At 35.7% G+C, this 25957-nt stretch overlaps 1 protein-coding gene across 16 annotated transcripts in view; it reads right to left on the reverse strand.

The window, feature by feature from the left end:
- EYA4 (EYA transcriptional coactivator and phosphatase 4) overlaps positions 1 to 25957 on the reverse strand; it is a 270841-nt gene that overhangs the window by 124323 nt on the left and 120561 nt on the right. For 13 of the 16 annotated variants that reach the window (XR_003521675.2, XM_027603539.2, XM_027603546.2 and 10 more), the window contains exon 3: positions 8352 to 8401. Coding sequence is in view for 13 of the 16 variants with exons in the window: in XM_027603539.2 (XP_027459340.1) it covers positions 8352 to 8401 (50 nt within the window). In the remaining 3 variants the exon portion in view is untranslated. Of the gene's footprint in view, positions 1 to 8068; positions 8200 to 8290; positions 8402 to 20150; positions 20202 to 25957 lie in introns of those variants that run through there. The other 3 variants (XM_027603540.2, XM_027603541.2, XM_027603542.2) reach the window with 3 other exon arrangements.

Genomic DNA, 25957 nt, shown 5'->3' on the forward strand with positions numbered 1-25957 from the left:
TGTCCCTCTGATGCCATTCCCTTCCCTGGAGATTTGGAGCTGAGATAAGGAAAAAGAGAGAGATTCTAGGCCAGAGATTTTACCTATAGAAGTATAAATTATAAAATCAGGAGCAGTGTCACGTGGGCATTTTCCTCCTACTGTGACACCTTGAGAGAGAATAAGACCAATCAGCCAATCCTCATCAAGAGGTGAAGACATGAAGTGGCTAAGCAGCCAGGACCTGTGGTGAACAAGAAATGACCAGGAAGGCGGTCCCTGCTCGCACATCTTAGAAAATCCAGCAAACTCTCTCTTCTCAGGTTCCCTAAGATACCACATCCTTGTTTAATATCGAAACAACAAAGTGACAGGCAAATAAACAAGCAAAACTCCTCTTTTCTGCCTAAACTGCCTCACAGTGGTAGCTACAACCAATGAGTCCTAACAAAAACCACTAGAAAGCCAAGCCGGCAACACTCTGCATTAATTTACCCATTTTCCAATCTCATCGACAATTTTCCCACATGAATCAAGTGGGACGACTCACCATCTATAGAAAATCCCTGGGTGGCTCAGTCGGTTAAGTGTCTGCCTTCTGCTCAGGTCATGATCCCAGGGTCATGGGATCGAGCCCCTTGTCTGCCTGCTTCTCCCTCTCCCTCTGCCTAGTGTTCCCTTGCTTATGCACACACTCTCTCTGTCAAATAAATAAATCAAAATTCTTTTATTTTATTATGTTATGTTAATCACCATACATTACATCATTAGTTTTTGATGTAGTGTTCCATGATTCATTGTTTGCGTATAACACCCATAAAATCTTTCTTAAAAATCCCCATCAGTTTCAGTTTCTAGTCCTTTCTTGTACCTCACTGGGGTTCTCTCTTCCCCATTTCTTCAAATCTTACCTATTCTTTGACATTCGGCCATAGCCCTAAGTCTTCCCGGCAACTCTTCCCAGAGCACTTTGGCCTCGCGGTGCTCAGGGCTCAAGCTGCACGCTGGTGGCATTCTCCTCCACCCCTCTAGTGAAATGAGCTCATCTGTAGAACTACCAAGCAAGTCCTGCCCTAAAATGGATGCTTTCAGGAAGCCACACAGTACACAAAGATCTTATTCGACTCTAAGGTCTATATAGGAAATGAGGGCAGGAGAGGGAAAAAATGAAAATCAAAGTACGTATGTCACTGGTATATCTTTATCTTCAATGTACTTTCCAAGATCCATATAGAGTCATGTGTTCTTATTTTGGTTTCCAACTAGAGGAAGAATACGAAATTGGACTAAATGAACATCTAACAGATCAGAATAAGGGCAATAGGGCAATAGGTAACAGGTAGCCCAAATAGTCCCTGGCCTCTTCCAAACAGCAACTAGGTAAAAGCATGTGTGTCCTTATTTTTACCTCATGCACACACTTCCATTTTTAAGATTATTTATTCATGCTTCTGCATATACTCTAAATGTCCACTAAATACTTTTTCTGATCAATGAACAGGGCAACCCCATATGGAAAGTGTCATTAAGAAGGGCTCATCTGACAGCCTGGCAGAAAAGAAAGGCAAGGTCTATATGGAGCCAAGAGAGCCACTTGGAAATTTGTTGCATTCAGAGGTAAGGTGAGGACAGCTTGAGCTTTCCCCGCAGCAGTGGGAAGGGCAGAATAAAGAGATTCCAAACATAGCCAGGAAAAGTTAAATACAACTTGATGACCACCTGCACTTGGGAGAGGAGAGAGAGAAAGAGGTCAGAGATTACTCTAGAATCCTGATATAGGACACAACTGAGAGAATTACCACTGGAAAGAAAAGATCCTGGGGGAGGGAGTGTAAATATCGTAATTTTTTACAAGAGGAGTTTGAGAGAGCAGAGCAAAATCCCTAATAAAATTGTCTTAGGGATTTGTGGTTACAAGAGATGATCCAGGAGAGATTACAAGCTAGGTTGTATCTGGAAGTTACTGTTCACTAAACAGCTATGTACTGAGGACCTGCTATATGCTGAGCACCGTGCTATATACTCATGATACCAGAAAAAAGCAGATGTGACCCCTCACCTTGTGGAGCTTATAGTGTAGTGAATGAAGCAAACGTTAATCAAATGAGGTGCCTCCAAAGGAGAAGCACACGGGGCCATGCAGCCAGAGGACAGTGGGTCTGGATCACTGGGCCCACCAGGGAAGAGCAGAGATCCTAGGAGGGATGAGTTGAAATGAGGTTTGGGGAAGCACAGCACAAATGGGGAAGGAGCAGTCCAGCCTCTGCGGAAGGAGAATGGCATCTGTGAGTGCAGACCCTTTCGCCAGGGGAAGCCTGACTGAAATCAAAGCTAGAGGCATAGCAGTGGCCAGAGCATGCTAGGCATGGTGGGCCATGTCAAGACTGGTGAACAGAGGGGCACCTGAGTGGTTCTGTTGGTTGAGCGTCCCACTTTTGATTTGGGCTCAGGTCATGATCTCAGGGTCCTGAGATCAAGCCCCACATCGGGCTTCCTGCAGAGCAGGGAGTCTGCTTATCTCTGTCTCCCTCTCCTTCTGCCCCTCCCCCTGCAAGCATGCTCTCTCTCTAATATATAAATAAATAAATCTTCAAAAAAAAAAAGAGTTGTGAACAGAAATTACATGTGAAAAACATGAAGTGGAAAGCAAGCAAAAAGATCGAGAACCAAACCTAGGGATCTGAAGACATAAACCAAAAGCTAAAAACACATAAGAGTATGGGAATTAAGCACCAATGATGAAGCCCTTCTTCCCTTGAGCTACAGCCCATTCTTCTCCACTACTGGGTTTAGGATGTCTTGTTCAATTTTGAACACATAGTAAGAAACTCTTCTGTGAGTACCGGTGTGTAAGGACCTTTCACATGTATTATTTTACTCTCATTTACTCATTTATTCTTAGAAGATAATTAAATTTGGAGAGGAAATACCCCCCAAAATTAACAAGTATAGAGATAACACTAAGCTGTGTTGGCCAATAAAGATACATCACCAGGAGTCCCCAGTGAACCATAGGACAGGGCTGATCAGAAACCTGTATGACAAGATATTTAGAAAATAATAATCTAAGTTTTGAGAGTGTTCTTTAAATCTTCAAGTTAACACTAATTGATATCAGGGATTTAGCAGATACCTTAGGCAATCATCTGAGGAAATCAGCTCAATATGCTACCAAGACCCAAAGGGTCAAGATATCCCAGATACTGAGGATAAAATTAATAGCAACACAGAACACATTCTTCATTTTTGTTCAGATTCCCAGCTGTTTCCACACCTGTAAATCTGTCAACATACATCAGAGAAGGCAAAGTGGATTCAGAAAACTTCAGCAAATGCTAGCCAAAATGATGAAGAGAATAGAGAGGTATCCTCATGAGGCCAGGCTTTGAAATGAGATAGAATGCTTGCACAATTGGAAAGAAAAAGACTAAGTAAGCTATGGTATGACTCAGGTTAAATAACCATTTTATGATATAGATTAAATTCCCAGATTGAGTTCTTTCTCTTCAAATCCCCAAATATGAGAATTAAAATCACACTCTTAGAATATTTATCCATCATCTATCATTTTCAGGGCAAGCTGAAAGAGGCAGTTTTAAACAACTAGAAGGAATTAATAATTACTTTGTATTGTGATTAGTAATTTTCTGGGTTCTACAGTCCAAAATACTATAGTCTATAGTATTTGCTAGTATGTGGCTAAATCTAAGAAATGGCTACACAAACACCGACTGGACAGCTAGACTGTGCTCCTGATAGAACCTGTTTATTGGTACTACATTCTGAAATTTGCAAGTTTGAGAACATGCAATCTGGCAGTAATGAATTTTGATGCTTTTAGAAGAGACAGAATATTGGGCCGGATGGGCCTCTGATTTGACACACTGAAATACAAATGTGTGTTGTCACAAAGGGACCCTCACTTTTCACTGCTATGAAAAAATACAGCATTTAAATTTTTGACAGGAAATTCTATACCGACAAACATTTCAGACTTCTGGAAGCATTACAATAATTATTTTACTAGCAAATAAATATGTACAGCTTAATACCTTCAATATAACATTGTTAAATCATTGTTAAATGACAATGTTATAACATTGTTAAATGTTTACAGAATATGAATTAGTTGCATTTTCAAAGATTTTATACGTAGACACTGAATACATCAAATTCCTGAGGCTCACTGAAACATTAGATATTACACTGAGATTCATTCCAGTGCTTCTTTAAAAGCTGGAGAGTCATTTTGCCTTTCTCGCGATAACTATAAAGTCAGTATAGACTAGGGCAAGTCACAGCACACAACCAAGCCTTTGCTGATTTCAAGAAACCCCATTTCTCAGCAAACCAAATTTCTCAACCTAGGAAACAGGGAAGAGTACACCTTCACCATTACCCACTGAATCATTCTGTTTTACCTTCACATGGAAACACAATCACCTTAGCTCATAGGTACCATGAATCCTTCCCATATTTGAATACTCCTCCTTAGATTCCCCCACTCTAATCTGCTGGTGGTTGGTATGTGGGCAGGCTGAGAGAAAAGGAACAGATATATTTCCTAGAAGTCACTTCACACAGTCAGTTTCACCAAAATGTTTATTTCCAGCCACTCCTTAAATCACTGCTTAATTCACTTAATTCCTTAATTCACTGAAGTAGAAAACAAAATTGCTGGATTTGAGTTTTATTTCCTTTCTGTGTTCTTGATCTCTTCTTGGTAAAAATGCTGTACAAGTTAGTGACCCACATAGGAAAAAAGTGAAGGGAAACCAAATTCCACCAAAGGAAATCACCAAAGAAATCATTCAGGTTATCATGAGGACTATTTTAACATATAGCCATATTTGCATATAGGATATTTGCTAAGAATGCAATTACAGAATGAAATAAATTATTTCCTCACTTCTTACCAGAAAGAACTGAAAGTAGAAAAGTTAAAAATATGTGAGACTTAAAGAAACTTCTATTAGCTTCACCTGTCCAGAATCTATTCATTATAGTATAGTTAAACAAGATCCATGTATTTTCAGTGAAGACTCAAAGGAGGCACAAATCTACACAAATAAATTCACCATCAATCCAGGGGAAAAATCAACATAAAAATGATATTTCCATTCATGTTTTAGGATAGCCTATCCAGTAAGAGACAATTTTAGGGTAAGATAAAGTATGTCAAAAATACAGATTTTAGTTTTCTCTCATACCCATTTTATGGTTAACATTAATTTTAGGAACAAAGGCCAACAATACTATTACATGATTAGCAACATGGAGGAAAGCAAAAATAAAATGAGGTCAATTTTTCTATGAAGTACATTATATCCCTTCCCATATGACATCAAGTTCAATACAGTTTCATGAGCCTGAGAAAATGTAGTCCCTAATATCTGACTTTTAGTGTATACATATAGTTATTTCTAAGAAGACATTTTTACCTTTCTTACATAGACCTGTAAAGTGTCTTTTTCTCAATCTACCAGTCACATCTGCAGCCCAAACATGTCTTTCCAAAAGAGGAAAAAAGCCAAGCAAGACAAAGAATTTGCTGATATACATATGTCACCCTAAGAATTTTCCTTACAAAGTCTCCACACCCAATTTAATTACTTCCCTACTGTAAAAACACTTTCCATCTACATTTATTCTAATCTTTTCAAATCCAAAACCAACACACTATAAAGCTAGCTAAATAAATGAATTATATTAGCTTTAGGTTCCAAGTGAGGCAGCACTTTATAAGGCAGTGGGTCTCCAGCTTGCATGAATTTTATGCTGATGCAGTATTTAATTTGGAGCTCAAGTCTTTACTTTAGATATGTTTAGAATAGAATTATCTAGCCCCGGGCTTTAAATCTCAATCTGAATCAATCAGTCTCTCTCCTTCTTTCTCTATCTCCTGCTCTTTCTCTCTCTCTCTCTCTCTCTCACACACACACACACACACACACACACAAAACACAGGAGAAGGGAGGGAGGGCAGGAAAGAGAGGGAGAGAGAAAAAGAGAATACAGGAAGGTCTGTGGTTCCTAATGAGCACAAAAGAATGTAGCCATATACATATATTGCTAAAGCAATGTTGCATTGTGGGGTGTCTGTGTGTGTGTGTGTGTGTGTGTGTGTGTGTGTGTAACAGGTGATAAAAACTGAACCTCAGTACATGCATACAATAAATACTATTTTTTGGCATTCTTGGATTCGTTGACTATTCAGTGAGTTATTGTATCATTTTTGTGCAAAATGATATTTTGCATATTTTTATTCTCTTGGCATTCTGTCATTGCATTAACTAAGTGCCAGTTTTAGCACTCTAATACCTAATACCTATGAGTAAACAGAGAATAGCCATGCCTTTATGTTACTGACACTTTTAGGGTGTGGGATTGTCCCTTGCACCAGAAGATAGGAGAGGAGACCAGCCAAGATCAAAATGTGTAGGCAATCTTGAACCAATAAATGATTCTCGGACATGTTGAAGGTCTTTCCATATTGTATTTTAGTAAGTAAGGACTCTTTGTTTTTGATATTACAAAGCTTCAGAGTCATTAGAAATAGATTTGCCTATTTTGACCTATTTATGTTGCAAATTAGGAAACTTCTAGAAGCAGCTAATCTGTGGCAACCACCTCTTGGTTTCCAGGAAGTAAAGATATTTTTTCAATTAATATATATTATACATTACATATTAATGTAATAATATATTCTATGTTATAAAATAAAATGTATTTTAAATAGTCTTTTTAAAATAACCACAATTTACCTTAGAAACAAAATTGTACTTTTAAGGCCATATAAGCTGGGATTTGCTAGATAAAAGAAAATGATCTAGTTCTGGCTCAAATACACTGAGTTCAAAATTCTCTGCTTTTCGTCTAAGTTATTTATACCAATTGTAGATGCAGTTTGGTGGCTTTCTGCTTGTTTAAAATTTATTTAAGCATAACACCATGTCCAAAAATCTGAGTGGACTTAAGGGAAAAAAATTTGATATGAAATGTTAATAAGGATGATGATACTGCTCTGTGTTTTTTTGTTGTTGTTATTGTTGTTTTTTACTAATCCTCAAGATCAGCTTTGCAAAAATTATCTAATTACTTAAATAACAAGTCATAGGTAGGTCACTCAGAAAGGTCAGCAAAATGATTAGGAAGGAAATACCCACAGGATTAGAGCTTAGACCTTTCTTTTTCTCTCTCCATGCATCCTGGAATTACTCTATTTTGTAGGAAAACCTTGAATGGTTCATCCATTTCCTAATGCTCTGATAAGCTACCTGTTTATATTTTGATATTTAATTATAAAGGATAAAGATCAAAATGTCAAAGAACAAATGTCAAAACTTCTATATCATATTTGTATACTCTTGATGGTCCAAAAGAAAAGACCATTTACAATCATTTTAATATAAGATGTATCAGAATTAACTACAGGAATATCATACTGCATAAAATGAAGGAAGAGTTATTCAAACTGTCAACATATTCCACATAACATATACTTGTTCTCCAAAAAAATATGGTGGCCATAAACATTTTCCCTAGATGTGTGTTGCTGTATTATACCAAGAAAATCACTATTTACATCATACACTGGAGCAAGGAGGACAATTAAGACCCATCTCACCATTAAATATAAATTTCTTAATGTAATAAGCTAAGTTATATCATTAATATCATACCCAAGTTATCCTTATTACTGTAATGGTATTTACAATACTTTTTAAAATTCAACCCTGGATTTTGAAATGAAAATGTGTAGGCCTGAAAATACCGGGCATCTGGTCTAAGCACAAAAATAAAATGGTGCTAAGTTCCTGTGTGTAGTGGTCTGACCACTTTATTGCATCATTTCTACAGGTTCCAAATAACCAAAAAGAGAAGTCCCAGTCAATTTTGATTTTTCCAATTTGAAAGCATTCTCAAACTCTAGCAATGTTTTATCAAAAAAAAGAAAAAAGAAAAAAGAAATACTATAGTTTTATTGGTAAACACAGATTTGAGAGTCGAATTATTCAGTTTCTGGAAAAATTTCAGATGTGAATACATTGTAAGAAAAGATTAGAAAGAAAAATGTAGCTGAACTCACATAGTGAATGGAAAGGGAAGAGGTTTTCAAGTATTTCTAGTGGATGATGTTTCTACAATCGTTCTTTAAAGTTGACTTCAATCAGAAGAACGATACCCAATCCTTTGGATTGGATTCTGGTTAACGGTACCCTAGCCAATACAAAATGTAGTTTTTATAAAGAAAAGTTCTTAGAATCTCGACGTTTCAAATCACAGTTGTATCTGGAGTATGACATCTTACTAGTTGGTTCTCCAAAATTGCCATTTTCCTTAGTGGAGTCCCGGCCTCTATTTTACAGTACCTGGAATTCTGAGCTTCTGAAATGTCGGATTCTGTGCACGTTTTCTTCACCTGTAAGAAAAGAGGACTAGTTATTCTCATATGAACATACAACTTCCTCACACAGGTTCACACACTTGGTAAAGTGGATACAGCTCTGCTCACTGAGATCTCTATAAAATAATCCCCGCATTTGCCAGGGGTAGCATGCGGTGCTAAGCAGCGTATTTCATTATTATCCCATATCAGCTGCCAAAGGCGCTTCCCTAGACTCCATCAGTATGTAAAATGTTCAGCTGAAATGGCTTGGGACTAGCTTAACTAGGAACAAAGGAACCAAAGAACCAGGTTTCCCACTTAGGAACAAGAAAGCCATACTGTTCTCAATTCACTAAGAAATGTTTTTCCAATTGATATCGCTTCTGTCCCCTACCACAGTGCACAATAATAAACACCAGGTTCTGGGGGCAAAGCATCGTGTTAGTTAAAACATTCACATATTAATTTTCATTTTCCAATCCAGTGGCTGTATGTTTTATATATTTCTCAGCATATCAATTAAGTTTCAGCAGGGCTCACAGACTTCTCACATATATTTGCAGTATATTTTGCAGACTGTATTTCCACTTTGTGGTTTTTAGCCCACAAAAGGTAAAGAATGAAAATAACTTTTGCTTCTAGGACTTGCTAACCATTTCTGGACAACAGTGTGTGATAACATTCTCTGAAAGAAGGTAAAGCACAAATCCATTGTCTTTCACAATTTAACTTCAAGCACAGATACTTTATCTGATTACTATGGACTTAATGGTACATCATATGTAAAGTAGACTCAATTTAAAAAAATTCCTTAGTTAATATGGAGCATGAACAATATACATTTACAAGTCTACTGTTAGACACTCTGGGTATTAATACTGTGAGGCTCCATCTATGCAACCTACAGAATCCAAGGCATTTTAAATTTTAATATGAAACTTGGAAGAGAAAAATTAGTCTACTAGATATTACACCATGGGCACACACCATGGGTGTTAACTGTAATACAAATGGCATCATTTAAGAATAAATTTTGAGGGGCGCCTGAGTGGCTCAATCGGTTAAGTGTCTGACTTTGGCTCAGGTCATGATCTCGGGGTCCTAGGATCAAGCCCTGCATCAGGCTCCGGCTCGATGGGGACTCTGCTTCTCCCTCTCTCTCTGCCCCTCCCTGCACATGCTCTCTCTCTTTCTCTCTCTAAGAAATAAATAAAATCTCTTAAAAAAAGAGTAAGTTTTGAATTTCAAAGATGCAGCAGTCTTTCCAGCTCATAAATTCTTTCCTCCTCTGACTCAGAAGAATACTTAAAAAACAAACACAAAAAACTCCTACGCTTTCAAATATCTATGTCTTCTGCTTTCATTTCTAAGCCTAGACATTTTCATCATCTGGGAAATCAATTATTTTGCTTGATTAACCACACTCTCTTTTGCATCCTGTGTATACATTTATACAGTATGAAAATAAAACTGATGAACAAAGAGATAATTATCCCTGTCTAATCATGTAAGAGCTTCTATGCTCTTAACATGGAACTCAGCACCATGAGATGGAAGGGTGAAGAAATATTTTCAAGAGCAATTAGTTAAAAAGAAAAAAAAAAGAAAAGTTAAAAAAAGGAATACTTTTCTTAAAATATAAAAATTCACTACAAAACCCACAAAAGTCTTACATCCACTAAAAATTGTCCAAAAAGAAAAAAAAAATACTACAAGGGAAGGATACCAGAACAAAATCTTATTTCCCACTGGTTCCTTCCTATGATTCCTCACCAGAAACTATATGAACTGTTCAATGAATATGCAGAATCACCTCAAAGTGAATGTTACTTTCCTCAAGGCTGTGATGACTATACTTTGGGACTGGGCAGAAGCTGCAGACCACACTAGCGAACTAGACATACACTCCCAAAGCAAGAGTCAGAACCAGACAAGCTTCCTGTGACTTACAAAACAAGGAACTGTTTTAATACTCATAGCTTTTATAAAGCATCACTCTCCAAATAATTAACCAGAAAGTTATGATTATTTTAATTTATCCTCAAAGTAGTAATTATAATGGCAGAGAACACATCTACTGATTATTCACTCTCTAGTACCCACTGAGTCTCAGATTCATAGTTAATGCTAAATAAGTATATGGTGAAAGACTGAAGTAGATACAGATATTCTTTATCTATACATATTGCTAGAGCTATAAATTCTACAAAGTGATTCTTTTTAGGAGTTTCATCCATTTGTTCATGGTCCAATGAGAGAAGAATAATATTTAGAATACCATGACTGCTATATGAAAGGTCTCTGCAGTGTTAGGGATGCTCAGAGAACAATCTACCCCAGCCAAAGGAAGATGGGGATAGCAACAAAGGAAGTGACTTCTCAACTGAGTCGTAAAAGACAAAGTCTTCAAAGACTAAATCTGGAGAAAGGAATTTCAATATCATGGGATTTGCCAAAGGAATCCTATTATGAAGAAGACCTTACACATGACAAAGAATTCAGAATTTAATCTTTGGGCACTCAAGACCATTGAAGAGTTTTAAGAGACAGCCTCATTAGATATGATGTAGAAGAGAGTACAGAAGGGGGGCAAAGTGAAGGCTGTAGAGACTAATAATACAACAGGAGAGAGAGTTTAAGCTCCATGAAAGCAGGGATGGCATCGATCTTGCACATTACTACATGCCTAGTCTTGAGTAGATGCTCCCAGTTATGGTCTGAATGTGTGCCCCCAGAATGCATATGTTGAAATCCCAACCCCCAAGATTACAAAGTGGGTGGACCTTTGGGAGGTGCTTGGGTCATCAGGGTGGGGTGAGTATGAATGGCACTGATGCTCTCCTGAAAGAGACCCTACAGAGCTCCCTAGACTTTCTACGACGTAAGACACTGGCTATGAACCAGGAAGCAGATTCTCACCACACGACCATGCTAGTGCCATGATCCTTGGATTTCCAGCATCCGGAATCATCAGAAATAAATTTTTGTTGTTTATAAGCTACCCAGTCTGTGGTATTTTGTTATGGCAGCTCAAATGGTCTCAGGCACTCCCCAAATACTAGTTTACTAAGTGAATCACATTCAGTCCATTGGTGAGAGATAGTGACAACCTAAATTAAGACAAAAGCCATGAGGACAGAGGTGAGAGGCTATTTTTGATAGATATTCCTGAGAGAATTGACAGAATATTATTACAGATTGAAACAAAGTATCAAGATGAATATGATGTGATCTTTTAATCTGTCCTTGAGAAGAAATTTTGGTAATACCAAAGATGTTAACTTATAACTTCTTTAAAATACTTCAAAAACCCCTAACTTATTTCTGAGCTGATGGAGGAAAGTTAAATGAATCATTAGGAAACTTATATATTTATTGTGTCTTGGTCATAGAACTAGAAACCAAATGGAGAGTTTTACCTAAATTTGAACACACCCTCCCATCTGAGAGAGCAGCAACACTTCATTAAATGGTGGCTGCTGAAGTATCTATGCCATTGGAGAAAGAATATCCTTACAAAATATATAGAACCTTCTGTTTTCAGTGATCACCAATTTAGTTTTGAATTTATTCTTGAAAAAAGTAAAAACAAGCAGGCCAAGAAATGAGGCAAAATTTCATGGCCATAATTTAAATCCAAATCCTAGTTTTCATAAGACACACAAGGACGTGGGCAAAAAATATGCCAAGAGGAAAAAGATGATGCTTTTTACAAGTTAATGCTTGTAATAGGCTGCACTGATGTGAATTTTTACCTACTTAACATTATAAAAGTACAGGCAAAATCAAAGCGAAATGAAAAAGAATTAGAAGTTTATTTTAAGAAAATAACTATTCTGTATGTAATTAATATAAAAATATCAAAACAAATTTTTGGAATGAATGAATGAGTGATAGTGGAAAGTTTTAAGTGTTTATTATATGCCAGGCACAATGCTTAGGTGGAAACTATTTTTTTCCCAATTCATAGATGAGAATACTGAGAACCAGGAAGATTAATCTGCAAGCAAGTTGTGTAGGAAACTTCAATTCCAGATTTATAAAGGCATTTTAACCTAAAGAACCTAAAATTTTAAGAACCTAAAATCCATAAACATCCAACCTAAAATATGTAAAATGAAGATCAAAATGTCTTGTTATTTACAAGTTGAATTTTTACTACAACATAATAATGATAATTGCTGTCATTTATTAAGCAATTACTTTTTTCCACTCACTGTGCTGGACTATGTATATATGCAATCTTATTAAATCTGTGAAGACAGCTGTGATGGATGAAATTCTCCTTTTACAAATGAGAAAACTAACGCTCAAAGAGGTTAAACAACTTGTCCAATGTCCCACAGCTAGCACTAACAGGGATGGAATTAGAACTGAATACTACGCATCAAGCCTTTCTTTCTCTCCTATGCTAGATCTGCAGGTTGCTTTTAGTAAGTTTTTTTAAAACTAAGAGTTGAAACTAACATCCCGTGGGGGGGGGAAACACTTTTAAAGAACTTACTAGTTATTTCTTATAATACATCAACCATTAAAGGAATCTTTTTTTTTATTATGTTATGTTAATCACCACACATTACATCATTAGTTTTTGATGTAGTGTTCCATGATTCCTTGTTTGTGTATAACACCCAGTGCTCCATGCAGAAGGTGCCCTCTTTAATACCCATCACCAGGCTAACCCATCCCCCCACCCCCTCCCCTCTAGAACCCTCAGTTTGTTTTTCAGAGTCCATAGTCTCTCATGGTTCGTCTCCCCCTCTGATTTCCCCCCTTCATTCTTCCCCTCCTGCTATCTTCTTCCTTCTTTTTTTTTTTAACATATAATGTATTATTTGTTTCAGAGGTACAAGTCTGTGATTCATCAGTCTTACACAATTCACAGCACTCACCATAGCACATACCCTCCCCAATGTCTATCACCCAGCCACTCCATCCCTCCCACCCCCCACCACTCCAGCAACCCTCAGTTTGTATCCTGAGATTAAGAATTCCTCATATCCTATAATTTGTATGGAACCAGAAAAGACCCCGAATAGCTAGAGGAATGTTGAAAAAGAAAACCAAAGCTGGCGGCATCACAATTCCGGACTTCCAGCTCTATTACAAAGCTGTCATCATCAAGACAGTATGGTACAGGCACAAAAACAGACACATAGATCAATGGAACAGAATAGAGAGCACAGAAATGGACCCTCAACTCTATGGTCAACTAATCTTTGACAAAGCAGGAAAGAATGTCCAATGGAAAAAAGACAGTCTCTTCAACAAATGGTGTTGGGAAAATTGGACAGCCACATGCAGAAGAATGAAACTGGACCATTTCCTTATACCACGCACAAAAATAGACTCCAAATGGTTGAAATACCTAAATGTGAGACAGGAGTCCCTCAAAATCCTAAAGAAGAACACAGGCAGCAACCTCTTCGACCTCAACCGCAGCAACCTCTTCCTAGAAACATCGCCAAAGGCAAGGGCAAAAGCAAGGGCAAAAATGAACTATTGAGACTTCAAGATAAAAAGCTTATGCACAGCGAAAGAAACAGTCAACAAAACCAAAAGACAACTGACAGAATGGGAGAAGATATTTGCAAATGACGTATCAGATAAAGGGCTAGTATCCAAAATCTATAAAGAAATTATTAAACTCAACACCCAAAGAACAAATGATCCAATCAAGAAATAGGCAGAAGACATGAACAGACATTTTTCCAAAGAAGACATCCAAATGGCCAAGAGACACATGAAAAAGTGCTCAGCATCGCTCAGCATCAGGGAAATACAAATCAAAACCTCAATGAGATACCACCTCACACCAGTCAGAATGGCTAAAATTAACAAGTCCGGAAATGACATATGTTGGCGGGGACGCGGAGAAAGTGGAACCCTCCTACACTGTTGGTGGGAATGCAAGCTGGTGCAGCCACTCTGGAAAACAGTATGGAGGTTCCTCAAACAGTTGAGGATAAAGGAATCTTTTAAATTGGGCTATGGAAGTATCCTGTCTTTATCAAGCACTGCTAACACTGAAAGTCCGTATCAGCAAAGCGAAATGGGGTTTTAAAGAAATTATCCAAATACCTCTAGCATTCAGTGCCACTACCAACACACCAGCAACTGAAAAAAAAGGTCTACCATGAAAAACAACTTCTGTGCTTTTATTTGGTGTTTTACATTTAAAAATATCAGGAGCGGCTCATTCAAAAGAACTTTAACTAAATGCACTGGTGTGTACTAAGTATCATTCTGGGCATGGAGATGAACCAGACCGGAGGAGTCCAACAGAGTAGCCCCTAGCCACATTTAGCTATTTAGAACTTAAGTTGAAGCTACTCTACACTGAGATGTGCTGGAAGTGTAAAAGGTACACAGGATTTCAAAGAGTTAGCATGAAAAAAAAAACTAAAATATCTCAGTATTTTTTATATTGAGAAGTGAAATATTTTTAGATATACTGGGTTAATAAAATAATTTCCCATTTCTTTTTATTTTTCTAAGGCAGCAACAAAAAAACTGGAAATAGATATGTGGCTTACACACCATTTCTGTGGAACAAAATTGACTCAGACCCACAAAAACCTGCCTGCATGGATCACGCATTCTAGTGGAGATGACATGCGATAAATCTGTAAACAGGTAAACAAAGAATATGTCAGTGGTAAAGTCCAAGAGAAAGCAGAATAAAGGGGTAGAGAACACGGCTCAATAATATTACAATAGTTAGACAGTTATAAGTGTAGTTCTAATTTCATATACTAATCATCCTTCCAGTTTGTAGGCTGTATGTATGTAAGTAATGCAAGTTGTATTTTTTAAATGAATTGTAAAGAATATGGGATTTGGTATTGAGAGTAATCAACAGTTTCAATGTCTGGATGCAGAATTGCAGAATATATGCAGAATATATCATCTCTAGAGTTTTTTATTATGACTATTATACTCAAGTATAAAAATCACCTTAAAATTTTTCCTATTTTCTAACCACTACATGCTTTGAGAAGCTTACAATCTTCTCAGGAAAAACAGAATTAACTCATTTTAAAAAATTGCAAAGAACAAGTTTCTTTTATCCCATCTACCATCTTCTAAAAAAGCTGGAGCCAATTATCCCAATTATTTTCTACTTAATCTTGCTGTTTGTAAATCCTGAAACATTAAAGATAATAAAAAAAAGGATAAATAGCTGATGACATTTTAAAAAGACCTCTTTTGTAACTCCATTTTGTTTTGAAATGAACTTTAATGATTAAGTCTTAGAATATAATACACAGTGATAATAAAGGATCAATCCTGCAATTATAAATCCAAGATTAAAACCTCAGAGACAAAAGTTTGCTGATGTAATGAATAGCTCATTATACGTATTTTTATGGATGGTGTGTAAGACAATCTTTATTTCTCTAAACTGTGTAGGAAATATAAATTAGATTTGAATGCAGTACGTTTACGAAAAAAAGGATAAAAAAGACATATAAAAATAAAGTTTGTTCTCCAAATGCAAATTATATTATAGACTATTGCATGGAAAATTCTTTGTAAACACAGAGTGACACAGAATTATTGTCAACAACAAAAATTTAGATTGCCAACTTTGGTTGTATTTCAAATGTGAATAAAATGCAAATCTTACTGAATAAACAATATTTATACAAATATTGTAACATGTCAGTGCCTAGCATCTTATATTGGCATCCATGTTATAAAATGTATTTTATGACTGGATTGGATAAAGTTATAAATAATTGCCCAATAAAGCAGAATAGGTATGTAACTTCAGTTACCTTTAGGTTCTGACTTAGTGAAAATAAGAGACTGCCTGAAATATCAATTGTTGTGACATTTCTCACATTTTCTAATACTTCAGAAAGTTGGCCATATCTGAATTCCAAATTACATAATGGAATGAAAAAGTATTTTCTTGTAATTATTCCAGCTGTATTCTAGGAATATAACTTATGCTCTCATTAAATACATTTTAATTAGATGACCCTTTTAAAAACATTTAATATTTTACAATTAGTTGAACCAGCTGATACTTTCATGGGCTTCCTCAGATCATCTTGTTCTCAGGTTAATAGCATTAAATAAATATGAATTAAAATATGTCCTTTTTTACTTCAGAATGTATATAGTAACATAACTAAGAAAATATAAAACTAGGTGTGAGAATTAATTTTTAAAAATTGAGTCAAAATAATAATAGTTAGAATATTCAACAAAATACATAATTTTTACTATGGAGGCTTTTGCCAAAAATTATTCTAGTATTTATTTACTTGGAATAGTCAAATAGAATATATGTTCCTTTTGTAAATACGATATTTACAAGTTAATACCACTCTAGAACTTAGCATAGGATGTATACTTTAAGGAGATAGTCTATGATTATTTGTGCAACCAAGTAATTATAATTTATGTTGAGAAGATCAGCACAGAATTACTATTCTGCTAGTAGCCCCAAACAAATACAAACTTAGTCACTATCTAAACTGGCTTCAACTAAAATGTCTCCACATTCCTCAACAAGACCTGTTTTACATTTTTCTATGTGCTACAATTCCTTTCTTGACTTCTAAAAACTTAAGGCATAAAAACATCTTTGGAATACAAAGGTTGTCATGTAGAGTTTTTTAAAAATGTGTCACTGTTTTAATATGCCCATACAAACTGAGAGACTTCTCAAAATAAAATGAGTAATGTAAAATAAAATGCCATTGTGCCAGATGGTAGTCAAAAAATTAAGGTCTTGGGGACAGACTTTACAAAAATCTAATTACTAAATAATCTAAATCTACTTTTATAAAGTGTCATTCTTTCTTAGAAACAAAAATCTTGCAGTTCTAAAATGCATACATTTCTGAAATCCTTCTCATGAAGTTCAGAACGTTTCTTTACTCTTCCCTTTACTCAGTATATTCTTTTCAACCTCTTTAACATTGTTTCCCCAAGCTTCTCCCCTGCAACACCAAGTATCATTTTCCCAAAGCCCAAGTTATTCATTTATTATAAAAGTGAAGAAATTCTACAATATAACTAGAAATCTGCATCCATTTCAGTTCATAGAAAAATTGCCATATCCTTTCTTTAACTGCTATACATAGAAAAAATACAAAGATACAATTGAATACTCCGTTTTTAACTACAACAGTAAACAAAATAAACATATATACTAAGAACAGTAGGGTTAGAGCACTAATAAGTAAAAATCCACAACCAAAAACTTGAAGTAGAAATTATTTTACCCCTCTAGTATTGGACTGTCATGGGCAAGATCTTACTTGATTTCTGGCCTTGAAAGCAGGGGGCCTTCCAGGACCCAGGTTTGGGGGAGGGAGGTTATACAAAATCACCCACTGGGGAGGAATTATATTTTAAAAGTAAAAAATCCTATAGGCTATAACTCTTCATCAACTACAACTGTCACAACAGCGTTCACATTATTTGAGAGTTCATTGCAAGGTTGGATATATTTAAAATGTAACTTAGTAACAATGACTCAGGGAAGCAAAGCATAATTATATATGTACAGCATATAAGTATTAAATCAAACGTCAAACCTCATAAGCTTTTAGAATTTGGAAGCACATTTTCTCCTTAATTATGCCAGAGTCCTTTGTCACCTGCCATAAACTCCACATACACTATATGAAATATCCAGGAAAATTTCAAACTCCTTCTAATGGTATGTTTTTTCATTATTACCCAACAGGGACTATATCAAAGGTAACATAGTACTTAAAATGCCACAAAAGGAACTATAAGATGCCTTAACATATCATGTTACAGCACATATGAAAGGTTTTTTTTTTTTCCTTCCAAGTTTGGAAACGAGACTAGATTGTTCAACCATGATACTCTGTCTAAATATGATAGATAAGTCTTAAAAGGATTTTTTTTGTCTCGCAAATGTGTACTATAAAAACCTAAGAGATATTTACCCATAAATCTTGATCTCATTTATACATTGTGTTTACATGTTTCTTGTCCTGAGTATCACAAAGCAGACAGTATTAAAACAACAAAAGAAAAAAGTGGAATATTCAATTCTAAACCAAGAACTAGTACTTAAGGAGCATAATGTTAATTTGGTAGAAGCCACTGCAATTAAATTCAAATTGCTGACTCTACTATACATTTTCTCAGTGTACCAGGAAAGAATAATTCTACCAATCTTAAGTATAAAAATCTTTTAGTTTAAATTTCCCTCCATTCAAGCAAAGATTTATGAATTCACACAAATAATGCTTTAAAAATAATCTTAAGAATTGACCCTATTCCCTTAAACAGAGAAGTCTTGCTAATGTTTTTGGCAATGTCTTCTGTATCTTTCTGGGGTTCTCCCCCCTTTTTCTTAGATATTGGAATGTTTTGGCCACAAGGTTAAGAAAAACTTCCCCATTTATCATGACCTGCCAAGCACAACAGGCCCCCAGACAGCGCAGCCTTCTACCACTTAACAAACTCAGCTCATCTTAGCCATGAAACTTCAAAAGAATTTGGCCACAGGCATAGATTAGCTATCATTTGTTTTGCAGCATAAATATCAATCATTCTGTAACATACTCTAGTATTCCTAACATCATTTGTCTATTAAGTATAACTGATAACTGACCTTTTCAATTTGAATGATAACGAATATAGAGATAATCAGGTTTATTAATATATAATTATAGAATTTACGTGTAATAATTTTAGTAAAAGCTTCTGTTAAAATCTCTTGGTTTGAACCATATATATAAACTCTAAAAGATACTTTCAGTTAACATATAAAAACTCTCCTAATATGTCCAAAGGTATCATAGTAACTTAAGGAAAATTAAGAAATCCTTTCACTTTAAAACAAATTGATGGATAGACTATAAACAATAAAATGTTAAAGGCGATTTTAAATTGAATGGCATATATCTGTAGATTAATCTGAAGATTAATTTACATATGATGTAAATACTTCTGGCACTTTTACATTGACTTTAAAAAAGTATACAAAGAGCTGTATTTCCAAATTTTGTAAATTTTAAATTCTTGATCTCCCATCAAAATGACAACTTTTATAAAGAGAAAATCCTGGGGTGTCGGCATCAAGTTCTTTATTTTTTAACTAAACTATATACAATAGAAAAAATTATATTTGTAGCATTATTCATTTTAATCATACATTTTTTATAATTTTAGCAACACTTTTCAGCTTTTAAAATCTAAAATAGTTTTATATTACATCGATCTTGCAAACCATTGTTATAAAAAGCTTATAAATCACCTTTCTTTAAGTTTTAATCCTAAAATGAAATTCCTCATTAGCAGAGTTAATAAAACACAGATAGTGACATAATTTACACACTAAAAAACACAAATTATAAGATTGCTGTCTGAGATTTTTCTATCAAATTAAATTAACATTTTGAATTACTTGCAAGCTAAGAGCATATGACAAAACAGTTTTACACGAAACATTTCACACATACAAATGTGATATGTGATAAGAAGAAATATTCCTATTAACTGTATAAGTTCAAGTAAAAACTAAGCAATTTATTATAAGCCTTTTTTAAATATAGAAGTTGATTCCTTACATGGAAGTAAGACTTAGGTAATTTCACAGTTTTTGTGGCCCTAAATATTTATCTATCATAAGGAATGAAGTACCCTCTGCAGTCTCAAAGTAAAATGGATCCACACAGTGGTTAAACTCAAGGGTTAAAGAGTAAAAGAATTATAAATTAGGTCTATCTGTAGTGAAGGTCTCATTCTAGGTAAACCTAATAAATAATTGAAATATACTTACGATTTTTTCCTCTTTGACCTCAATTAAAATGGCTTTGTGAGAGCAGGTTCTAAGGACAATTTATCCTGGTTTCCTCAATACACACTTAAGTCATCTGGCTTTTGTATTTCTTCAACAGCTGCATTACCTTCAAAATTGGCTTGCACCATTTCCCCAAAGCAAAATGTAAGACTGCCCCCTGACACACACAATCACCTTCCTTCTGCGGGTGGCTGCGAGCTCGAAAAGTCAGATCATACAATTTTGAAAATTCTAACGAGTAATTTTTAAGAACTTAGAGGAAGAAAGAGAAAAATCAAAGTAGAGATTTTAAAAATTGACTTTTCTCTGTTTTCCTTTTCCTCCCTTCCCCCTCCCTCCTTCCCTCTCTCTCCCTTTCTCTCTCCTCTCTTCCTCCCTCCCTCTCTCTCTCTCCCTCCCTCTCCCTAAGTTATAACACAAAGTATTATAGGTTATTGGTATTTGCTTCTGTTGCCATTTTTGATAAGTAATATTTTTGTAGTTTAGAAAACTTTCGGTGAAAAAACAAACACTCAAAAAGCAAAATAAGGTAGTGCAACATCATTGTTCAATTAGACAGGATTTCAGAAAATCATAACTGCAATCAAGGAAAGGAGCAGGAAACCGGATAGTGCTGACTGATGCTCAGTAGACCCTGGAAACCAAACTGGAAAACTTATTGGCTGTGATAATTCATCCTCTCTCTCTTCAAACAGGTTCCCTAAACAATCTAACTCTGGCAGTAAATCAGTGGTCACAGACATTTAGAATTAGAGGGTATTTTCTCCTCCTGAATTGTGTTTTTCTCACAAGAATAATAAAACAGTACTAAGAGAGCAAAGTTTTCCTCAGCTGTCTTGAATGAAAGAAATCTTTTAGATACTGAAATTATTGACAATTTGCCTCATCTTAGCCCCTTGATGCAGCAAAGCATCAATTCACACTCTTTCTTCATGAGATTCAAAGATACAAAAATATATTTAAATAATCTAAACCAAAGCATATCAAAGACTTCTACATCAAGGTTCTCAATCAAAGTACCACTCAACTGCACATCCATCTGAAGGTAAAACCAACTAGAAAGTTAAGAATTTTTTTTAAAGAAGTTAAACTTGATTTTACTATTAGCATTTCAGGGGAAAAATCCCATAAAAATAAGGAAACATTTGTTCTCTTAAAAAAATATATAAACACTTATCATTGAAATGACTACATTTGAAATCCAATGAAAAATCCAAATTTAGCACAAAATTTCAAAACAAAAAGTATCCAGAAATAAAGTCTTTCATTTAAATAGATGGTATTATTTTTTTAAAATCCTACAGCATGCAGCTATCAAGGAAAACTCCTTGAAGTCAACTACTAATATTTTCTAGTGAAATGTAATCTATTTATTATCAATTATTGCTTCACCTGCATTTCTCCTAGCATTAACATAATGCAATTATGTTTTATGAAGTAAAAACAAAATGCATTTACAAGTTTCAGCATGGGCAGATTGGAGATTTTCTCTATACTGACCCATTTGCTCAATTTTATGTACATATTTCTTCTATCGTCCTTAGACTAAAACTGAGAAAAATCCAAACAAATTATTTTAGTTAACATTTTTCTCTTGAGTTAGAATTGCCTATATTTAAACGTATGACCCATCACATCATATAACAGTCATTATAATGTTTCAGTCAAAAGCTAAATACAACTTACCTCATTTAAAGTCCCAAAACCTGAAACTAATTCCAGTTTTATTTGGAAGTAAGGTGTGTGTGTGTGTGTGTGTGTGTGTGTGTGTGTGTGTGTGTGTGTGAAGTTCAACAGCCAATAAATTCCACTCTCCAGTATGAGTAGAATGAAACCCGGTTCGAGGATTACACAGTACTCTGAAAGGTTTATAGTCTCTAACCAACATCCAGGTAGCCTTAAAAACACCTTGCTCTGGCATGAACCTTCTGGCTCCAGAAGCTGTATAGTTATTTAGGTTAACTAGGAGGACACCTGGAGAGTAAACACTCTTGGCTCCAGCCAATGGCTTTCTATGCCCTTCTGTTTATAGTAAGATGACTTGCCATCAGAGGTCACCCCCATCAACAGCACCTGTCTTTCAGTGGGCATACAGGAAACGGACTGCCTTTATCCTGACTTCTAAACTACTAACCTGCTGTCCTCACAACCCACTGTTCTAGTTACTTGAAGAGTTAAATCCCTACATTAAATTTTCTAAAATTAAATTTTACTTTAATTTCTTTTAAAGCAAAACATTTCTGTAGAAAAAATACCTCTTGACAAGTTAAGGATTGGTACTCATTTAAATAAGGATTGCATGAGGATTGTCACTCGATGTCCCAAACCAGCATTTTGGTTTTTGTTCCTTTTAGGGTTTTTGCTTTTTTTTTTTTTTTTTTGGTTGAGGAAGAAGTCCTGCAAAATTTTACTTTCATTATTACATTTCTCCATTAAGGACAACATTTTCTTCTTCCCTTAAGCACACACACAGGTATGCTGACAAAGTGGGAAGATAATTACAGGCATTTTTATTTATTCATTTTTTATGTAATTTTATTTGAGGCAGAGGAAGGGATGATCACAATTATAAATATTTGCACAGAGGTTATCATTTTATGTAAAATGTTCTCTAAAACAAAGCCTTTTATGTATACCAAGGAAGAAAAGAGGTATGTTAAGTTCTAATAAAATGAAAACAAAGAGCTAAATTCAAGAGATAAGGATAATGCAAATTAAGTCCCTTCTCTGACACTGAAGTTCCCCTTCTTTCCAATTTATAAAAAAAAGAATTGTTTTCTTTAGAGAAAACAGTAATATGAAAGTTTTATTCCTTCGCCCTTTAAAAGTGTGTCCTGCAGATCTCAAAAGACTAAGCTCATTTGATAAGTTCCTACTACAATATTTCAATGTAGCCTTTACAGACATTATGGGAATTACTGCCTTCAATTTGTCTACATAATTCTGGGATGATTTCTTACACTTTTCTTGCTCTCTAAATGGCACAGAGAGGCAAAGCTTTCAAAATAAAGACCAATAGCCAAGGGGTAAACAGAGCTCAACGGGAGTGATCTGTGGCATGTGTTTTTGGGGAGTCGTTTTCATTTTCCAGGGAGGAACTGCGTGAAAAGCCATCTCCTACTTCAGGTTTGGTCGGCACTCCAGAGAACCCAGTGCCCTGGGGACTGAAGACGGCGCTGTCTTCCCATAATGCTGGCTGCTTGCTGCGCTGGGAAACTGGATAAGTGTAAACAATCTACCTGCAGCACTTCTCAGCCCAGGTTTGGATGCCACTGCAATACTTTCTTGACAGAGAGTTGTCTGGCTCTATCAGAGTTAATAAAATGTGCTGATCAATTATTTGAGAGGCCTCATTTTGACAGATCCAGTGCTTTGTTCCTAGTATGGCTGGATGACTGAGAGGAATGTCATCTTTGCAGCCAAAGCTTAAGTAGTTAGAGCTTCTTGAGAACTGTGGTATACATTAGAGTTTTTAATGTCAACAGAAATCTTTTGGAAATGGCTACTTTCTTCAGGGACTGTAAGTCATTCAATATTTTCTAAATGCGGAAGAGCTCAAGACACATTCATTGAAGTAAAATCTACCTCTGTTCCTGTTACATTAGAGACATGATGAGCCGTACCTAAAACCCTGACGACAAAATAAGTTCTTCATGAATTAAAGAAGGCTGGCTAGATGGTAATCTTCTTCCCCAATCTGGGTGTGGGGGTCAGTGAGCAATGTGTGATGAAAACTTTGTAAATAAGGGAACTACGAACATGAAAACAAATGTCATTGGTAGTTACAACTCTTTAAGAGTACAAATAACTAGTCTTTCTGGTGAAAAATATAACCTTTATCTCAGCTTACATTAGGTCTTCAACGTGCTCCTAGAATCATAAAAGTAATTGGTGTACCATTACTTCACATTGTTTAAACTAAGGAGGAAAATTATATTGATTTTTAAATAATATTTATGAATAGATTGTTGAGATGCTCTCCCAGCCCCAAAGTACTGCTACCAATTAATTACATGAACAGGAACAAAGAGATAAACTGTTCTTTCTTTAAAAAAAAAATTATTTATTTATTTGAGAGAGAGAGGGGGCACATGGGCTGGGGCGGGGGGGGCGGGGCAGAAGGAAAGGGAGAGAATCTCAAGCAGACTCCCCGCTGAACGCTGAGACTGACTCAGGGCTCGATCCAAGGACCCGGAGATCATGATCTGAGCCAAAATCAAGAGTCCGATGCTCAATGGACTGAGCCCCCCAGGAGCCCCAATAAACTTCTAAGTATCTCTTTCCCCTCCTATGAAACAAAGGTTTCCACTCCAGAGTGTCAATAGTATAGTATTTATTTCTTCAATGCAAACCACATATATCCACATATATTTGAGACTTTATCTATCAAATATGTTTCATTTAACAATAATTGTTTCCATTACCCACACTTAAAATCAAGCAGATAGCTGTCAGTCAATGCTAATTATTATGAAATAATTAACTCAGGTTCAACTGAGTTAATAAAATAGCCAACGAAGGAACTAGATACATTTAAAAGCCAGTAGAGCCGTATTGTGGGTAAAATGCTTCATTTCCCTTTTATTTTAAAATATTGAAAATAACACTTTGACTTCCAAAAACTACCTTTCAGTGATTTACTTGCAGTCCGTGAGGACCTGCCCCACATTCTGACAGGAGTGAAACTACTACGACCTGCGGAAAGTCGATGCATTCCAGCTGCGACCAGCACAGTGCTACTGCGCTGGTACTTGTTACAGGCATGAATACCCTTCAAAGTAACAGGCAACGGGGGATGAACTTCAGTCAATCATAACACCTCTAAGCTTTCGTAGAAATCATATAATTTTCTTAAAGATTTATTTATTTATTTGAGAGAGAGAGCACGGGGTGGGGCGGGTGGAGAAGAGGCAGGGGCAGAAGAGGAGGGGGAGACAGAGAATCTCCAGCAGACTCCATGCCAAGGGCATAGCAGATGCAGGGCTCAATCCCATGACCCTGAGATCATGACCTGAGCTGAAATCAGAAGCTCGATGGCTCAACCAACTGAGCCACGCAGATACCCCTCACATAATTTTTTTTAAATCAAGAAAATAAACCAGGTACTGCAGTTTTAGGAGTGCATCCTTCCAATTCACACTAAATGCTCACTCTCCATAAAGTCTTAACAAAAGGTCGGTGCTTTGGGGCTCCCTATTCTTCCTTTCTTCCCCACCCCATGGCATCATTTTTTGTATACTGTCTAGTCATCTATCAAGCACCTACCATCTCCAAAGTTAAAAAATAGCTCCAGGTTCTTTTATAGCATTTCTTGTCACTTTTCATTAACGTCTGCTTTAATATTAAGACAGCTTTATAATAAGTTCCAAGGAAAGATATTAAAAATCAAGAGATAAAGCAGAGCCAACATGGGAAAACAAAAGAACACTAAAAGTACAAGCACATAATTCTGACAACAACTAAAATATCATAGAAAGGGAAAGAAAAACAATTTAAAATGTCTGTAGGTACAATAAACTCCTAAATTGCTGGTCTGGAAAAGCCCCTATGGAATCAAAACTAAACAACTACCACAAACTACAACCACCTCCTTAGCGAGGTCACTGATGTGGTATCTATATTAGAATATAAAATCCAATATCTAAGAGCCTATTTTAAAATAAACATTTAAGCAAATTATGCCCATGCCATTGTAGGACACCAGTAATCAAAGCAGTAATTACATGTGCCATTTGATTAATCTTTCTTCTTTTTCTGGTAATGTTGTCAAACTCAAGTATATTCAG

The sequence above is a fragment of the Zalophus californianus genome, chromosome 7, assembly GCF_009762305.2.
Source record: "Zalophus californianus isolate mZalCal1 chromosome 7, mZalCal1.pri.v2, whole genome shotgun sequence".
Lineage (NCBI taxonomy): Eukaryota > Metazoa > Chordata > Mammalia > Carnivora > Otariidae > Zalophus > Zalophus californianus.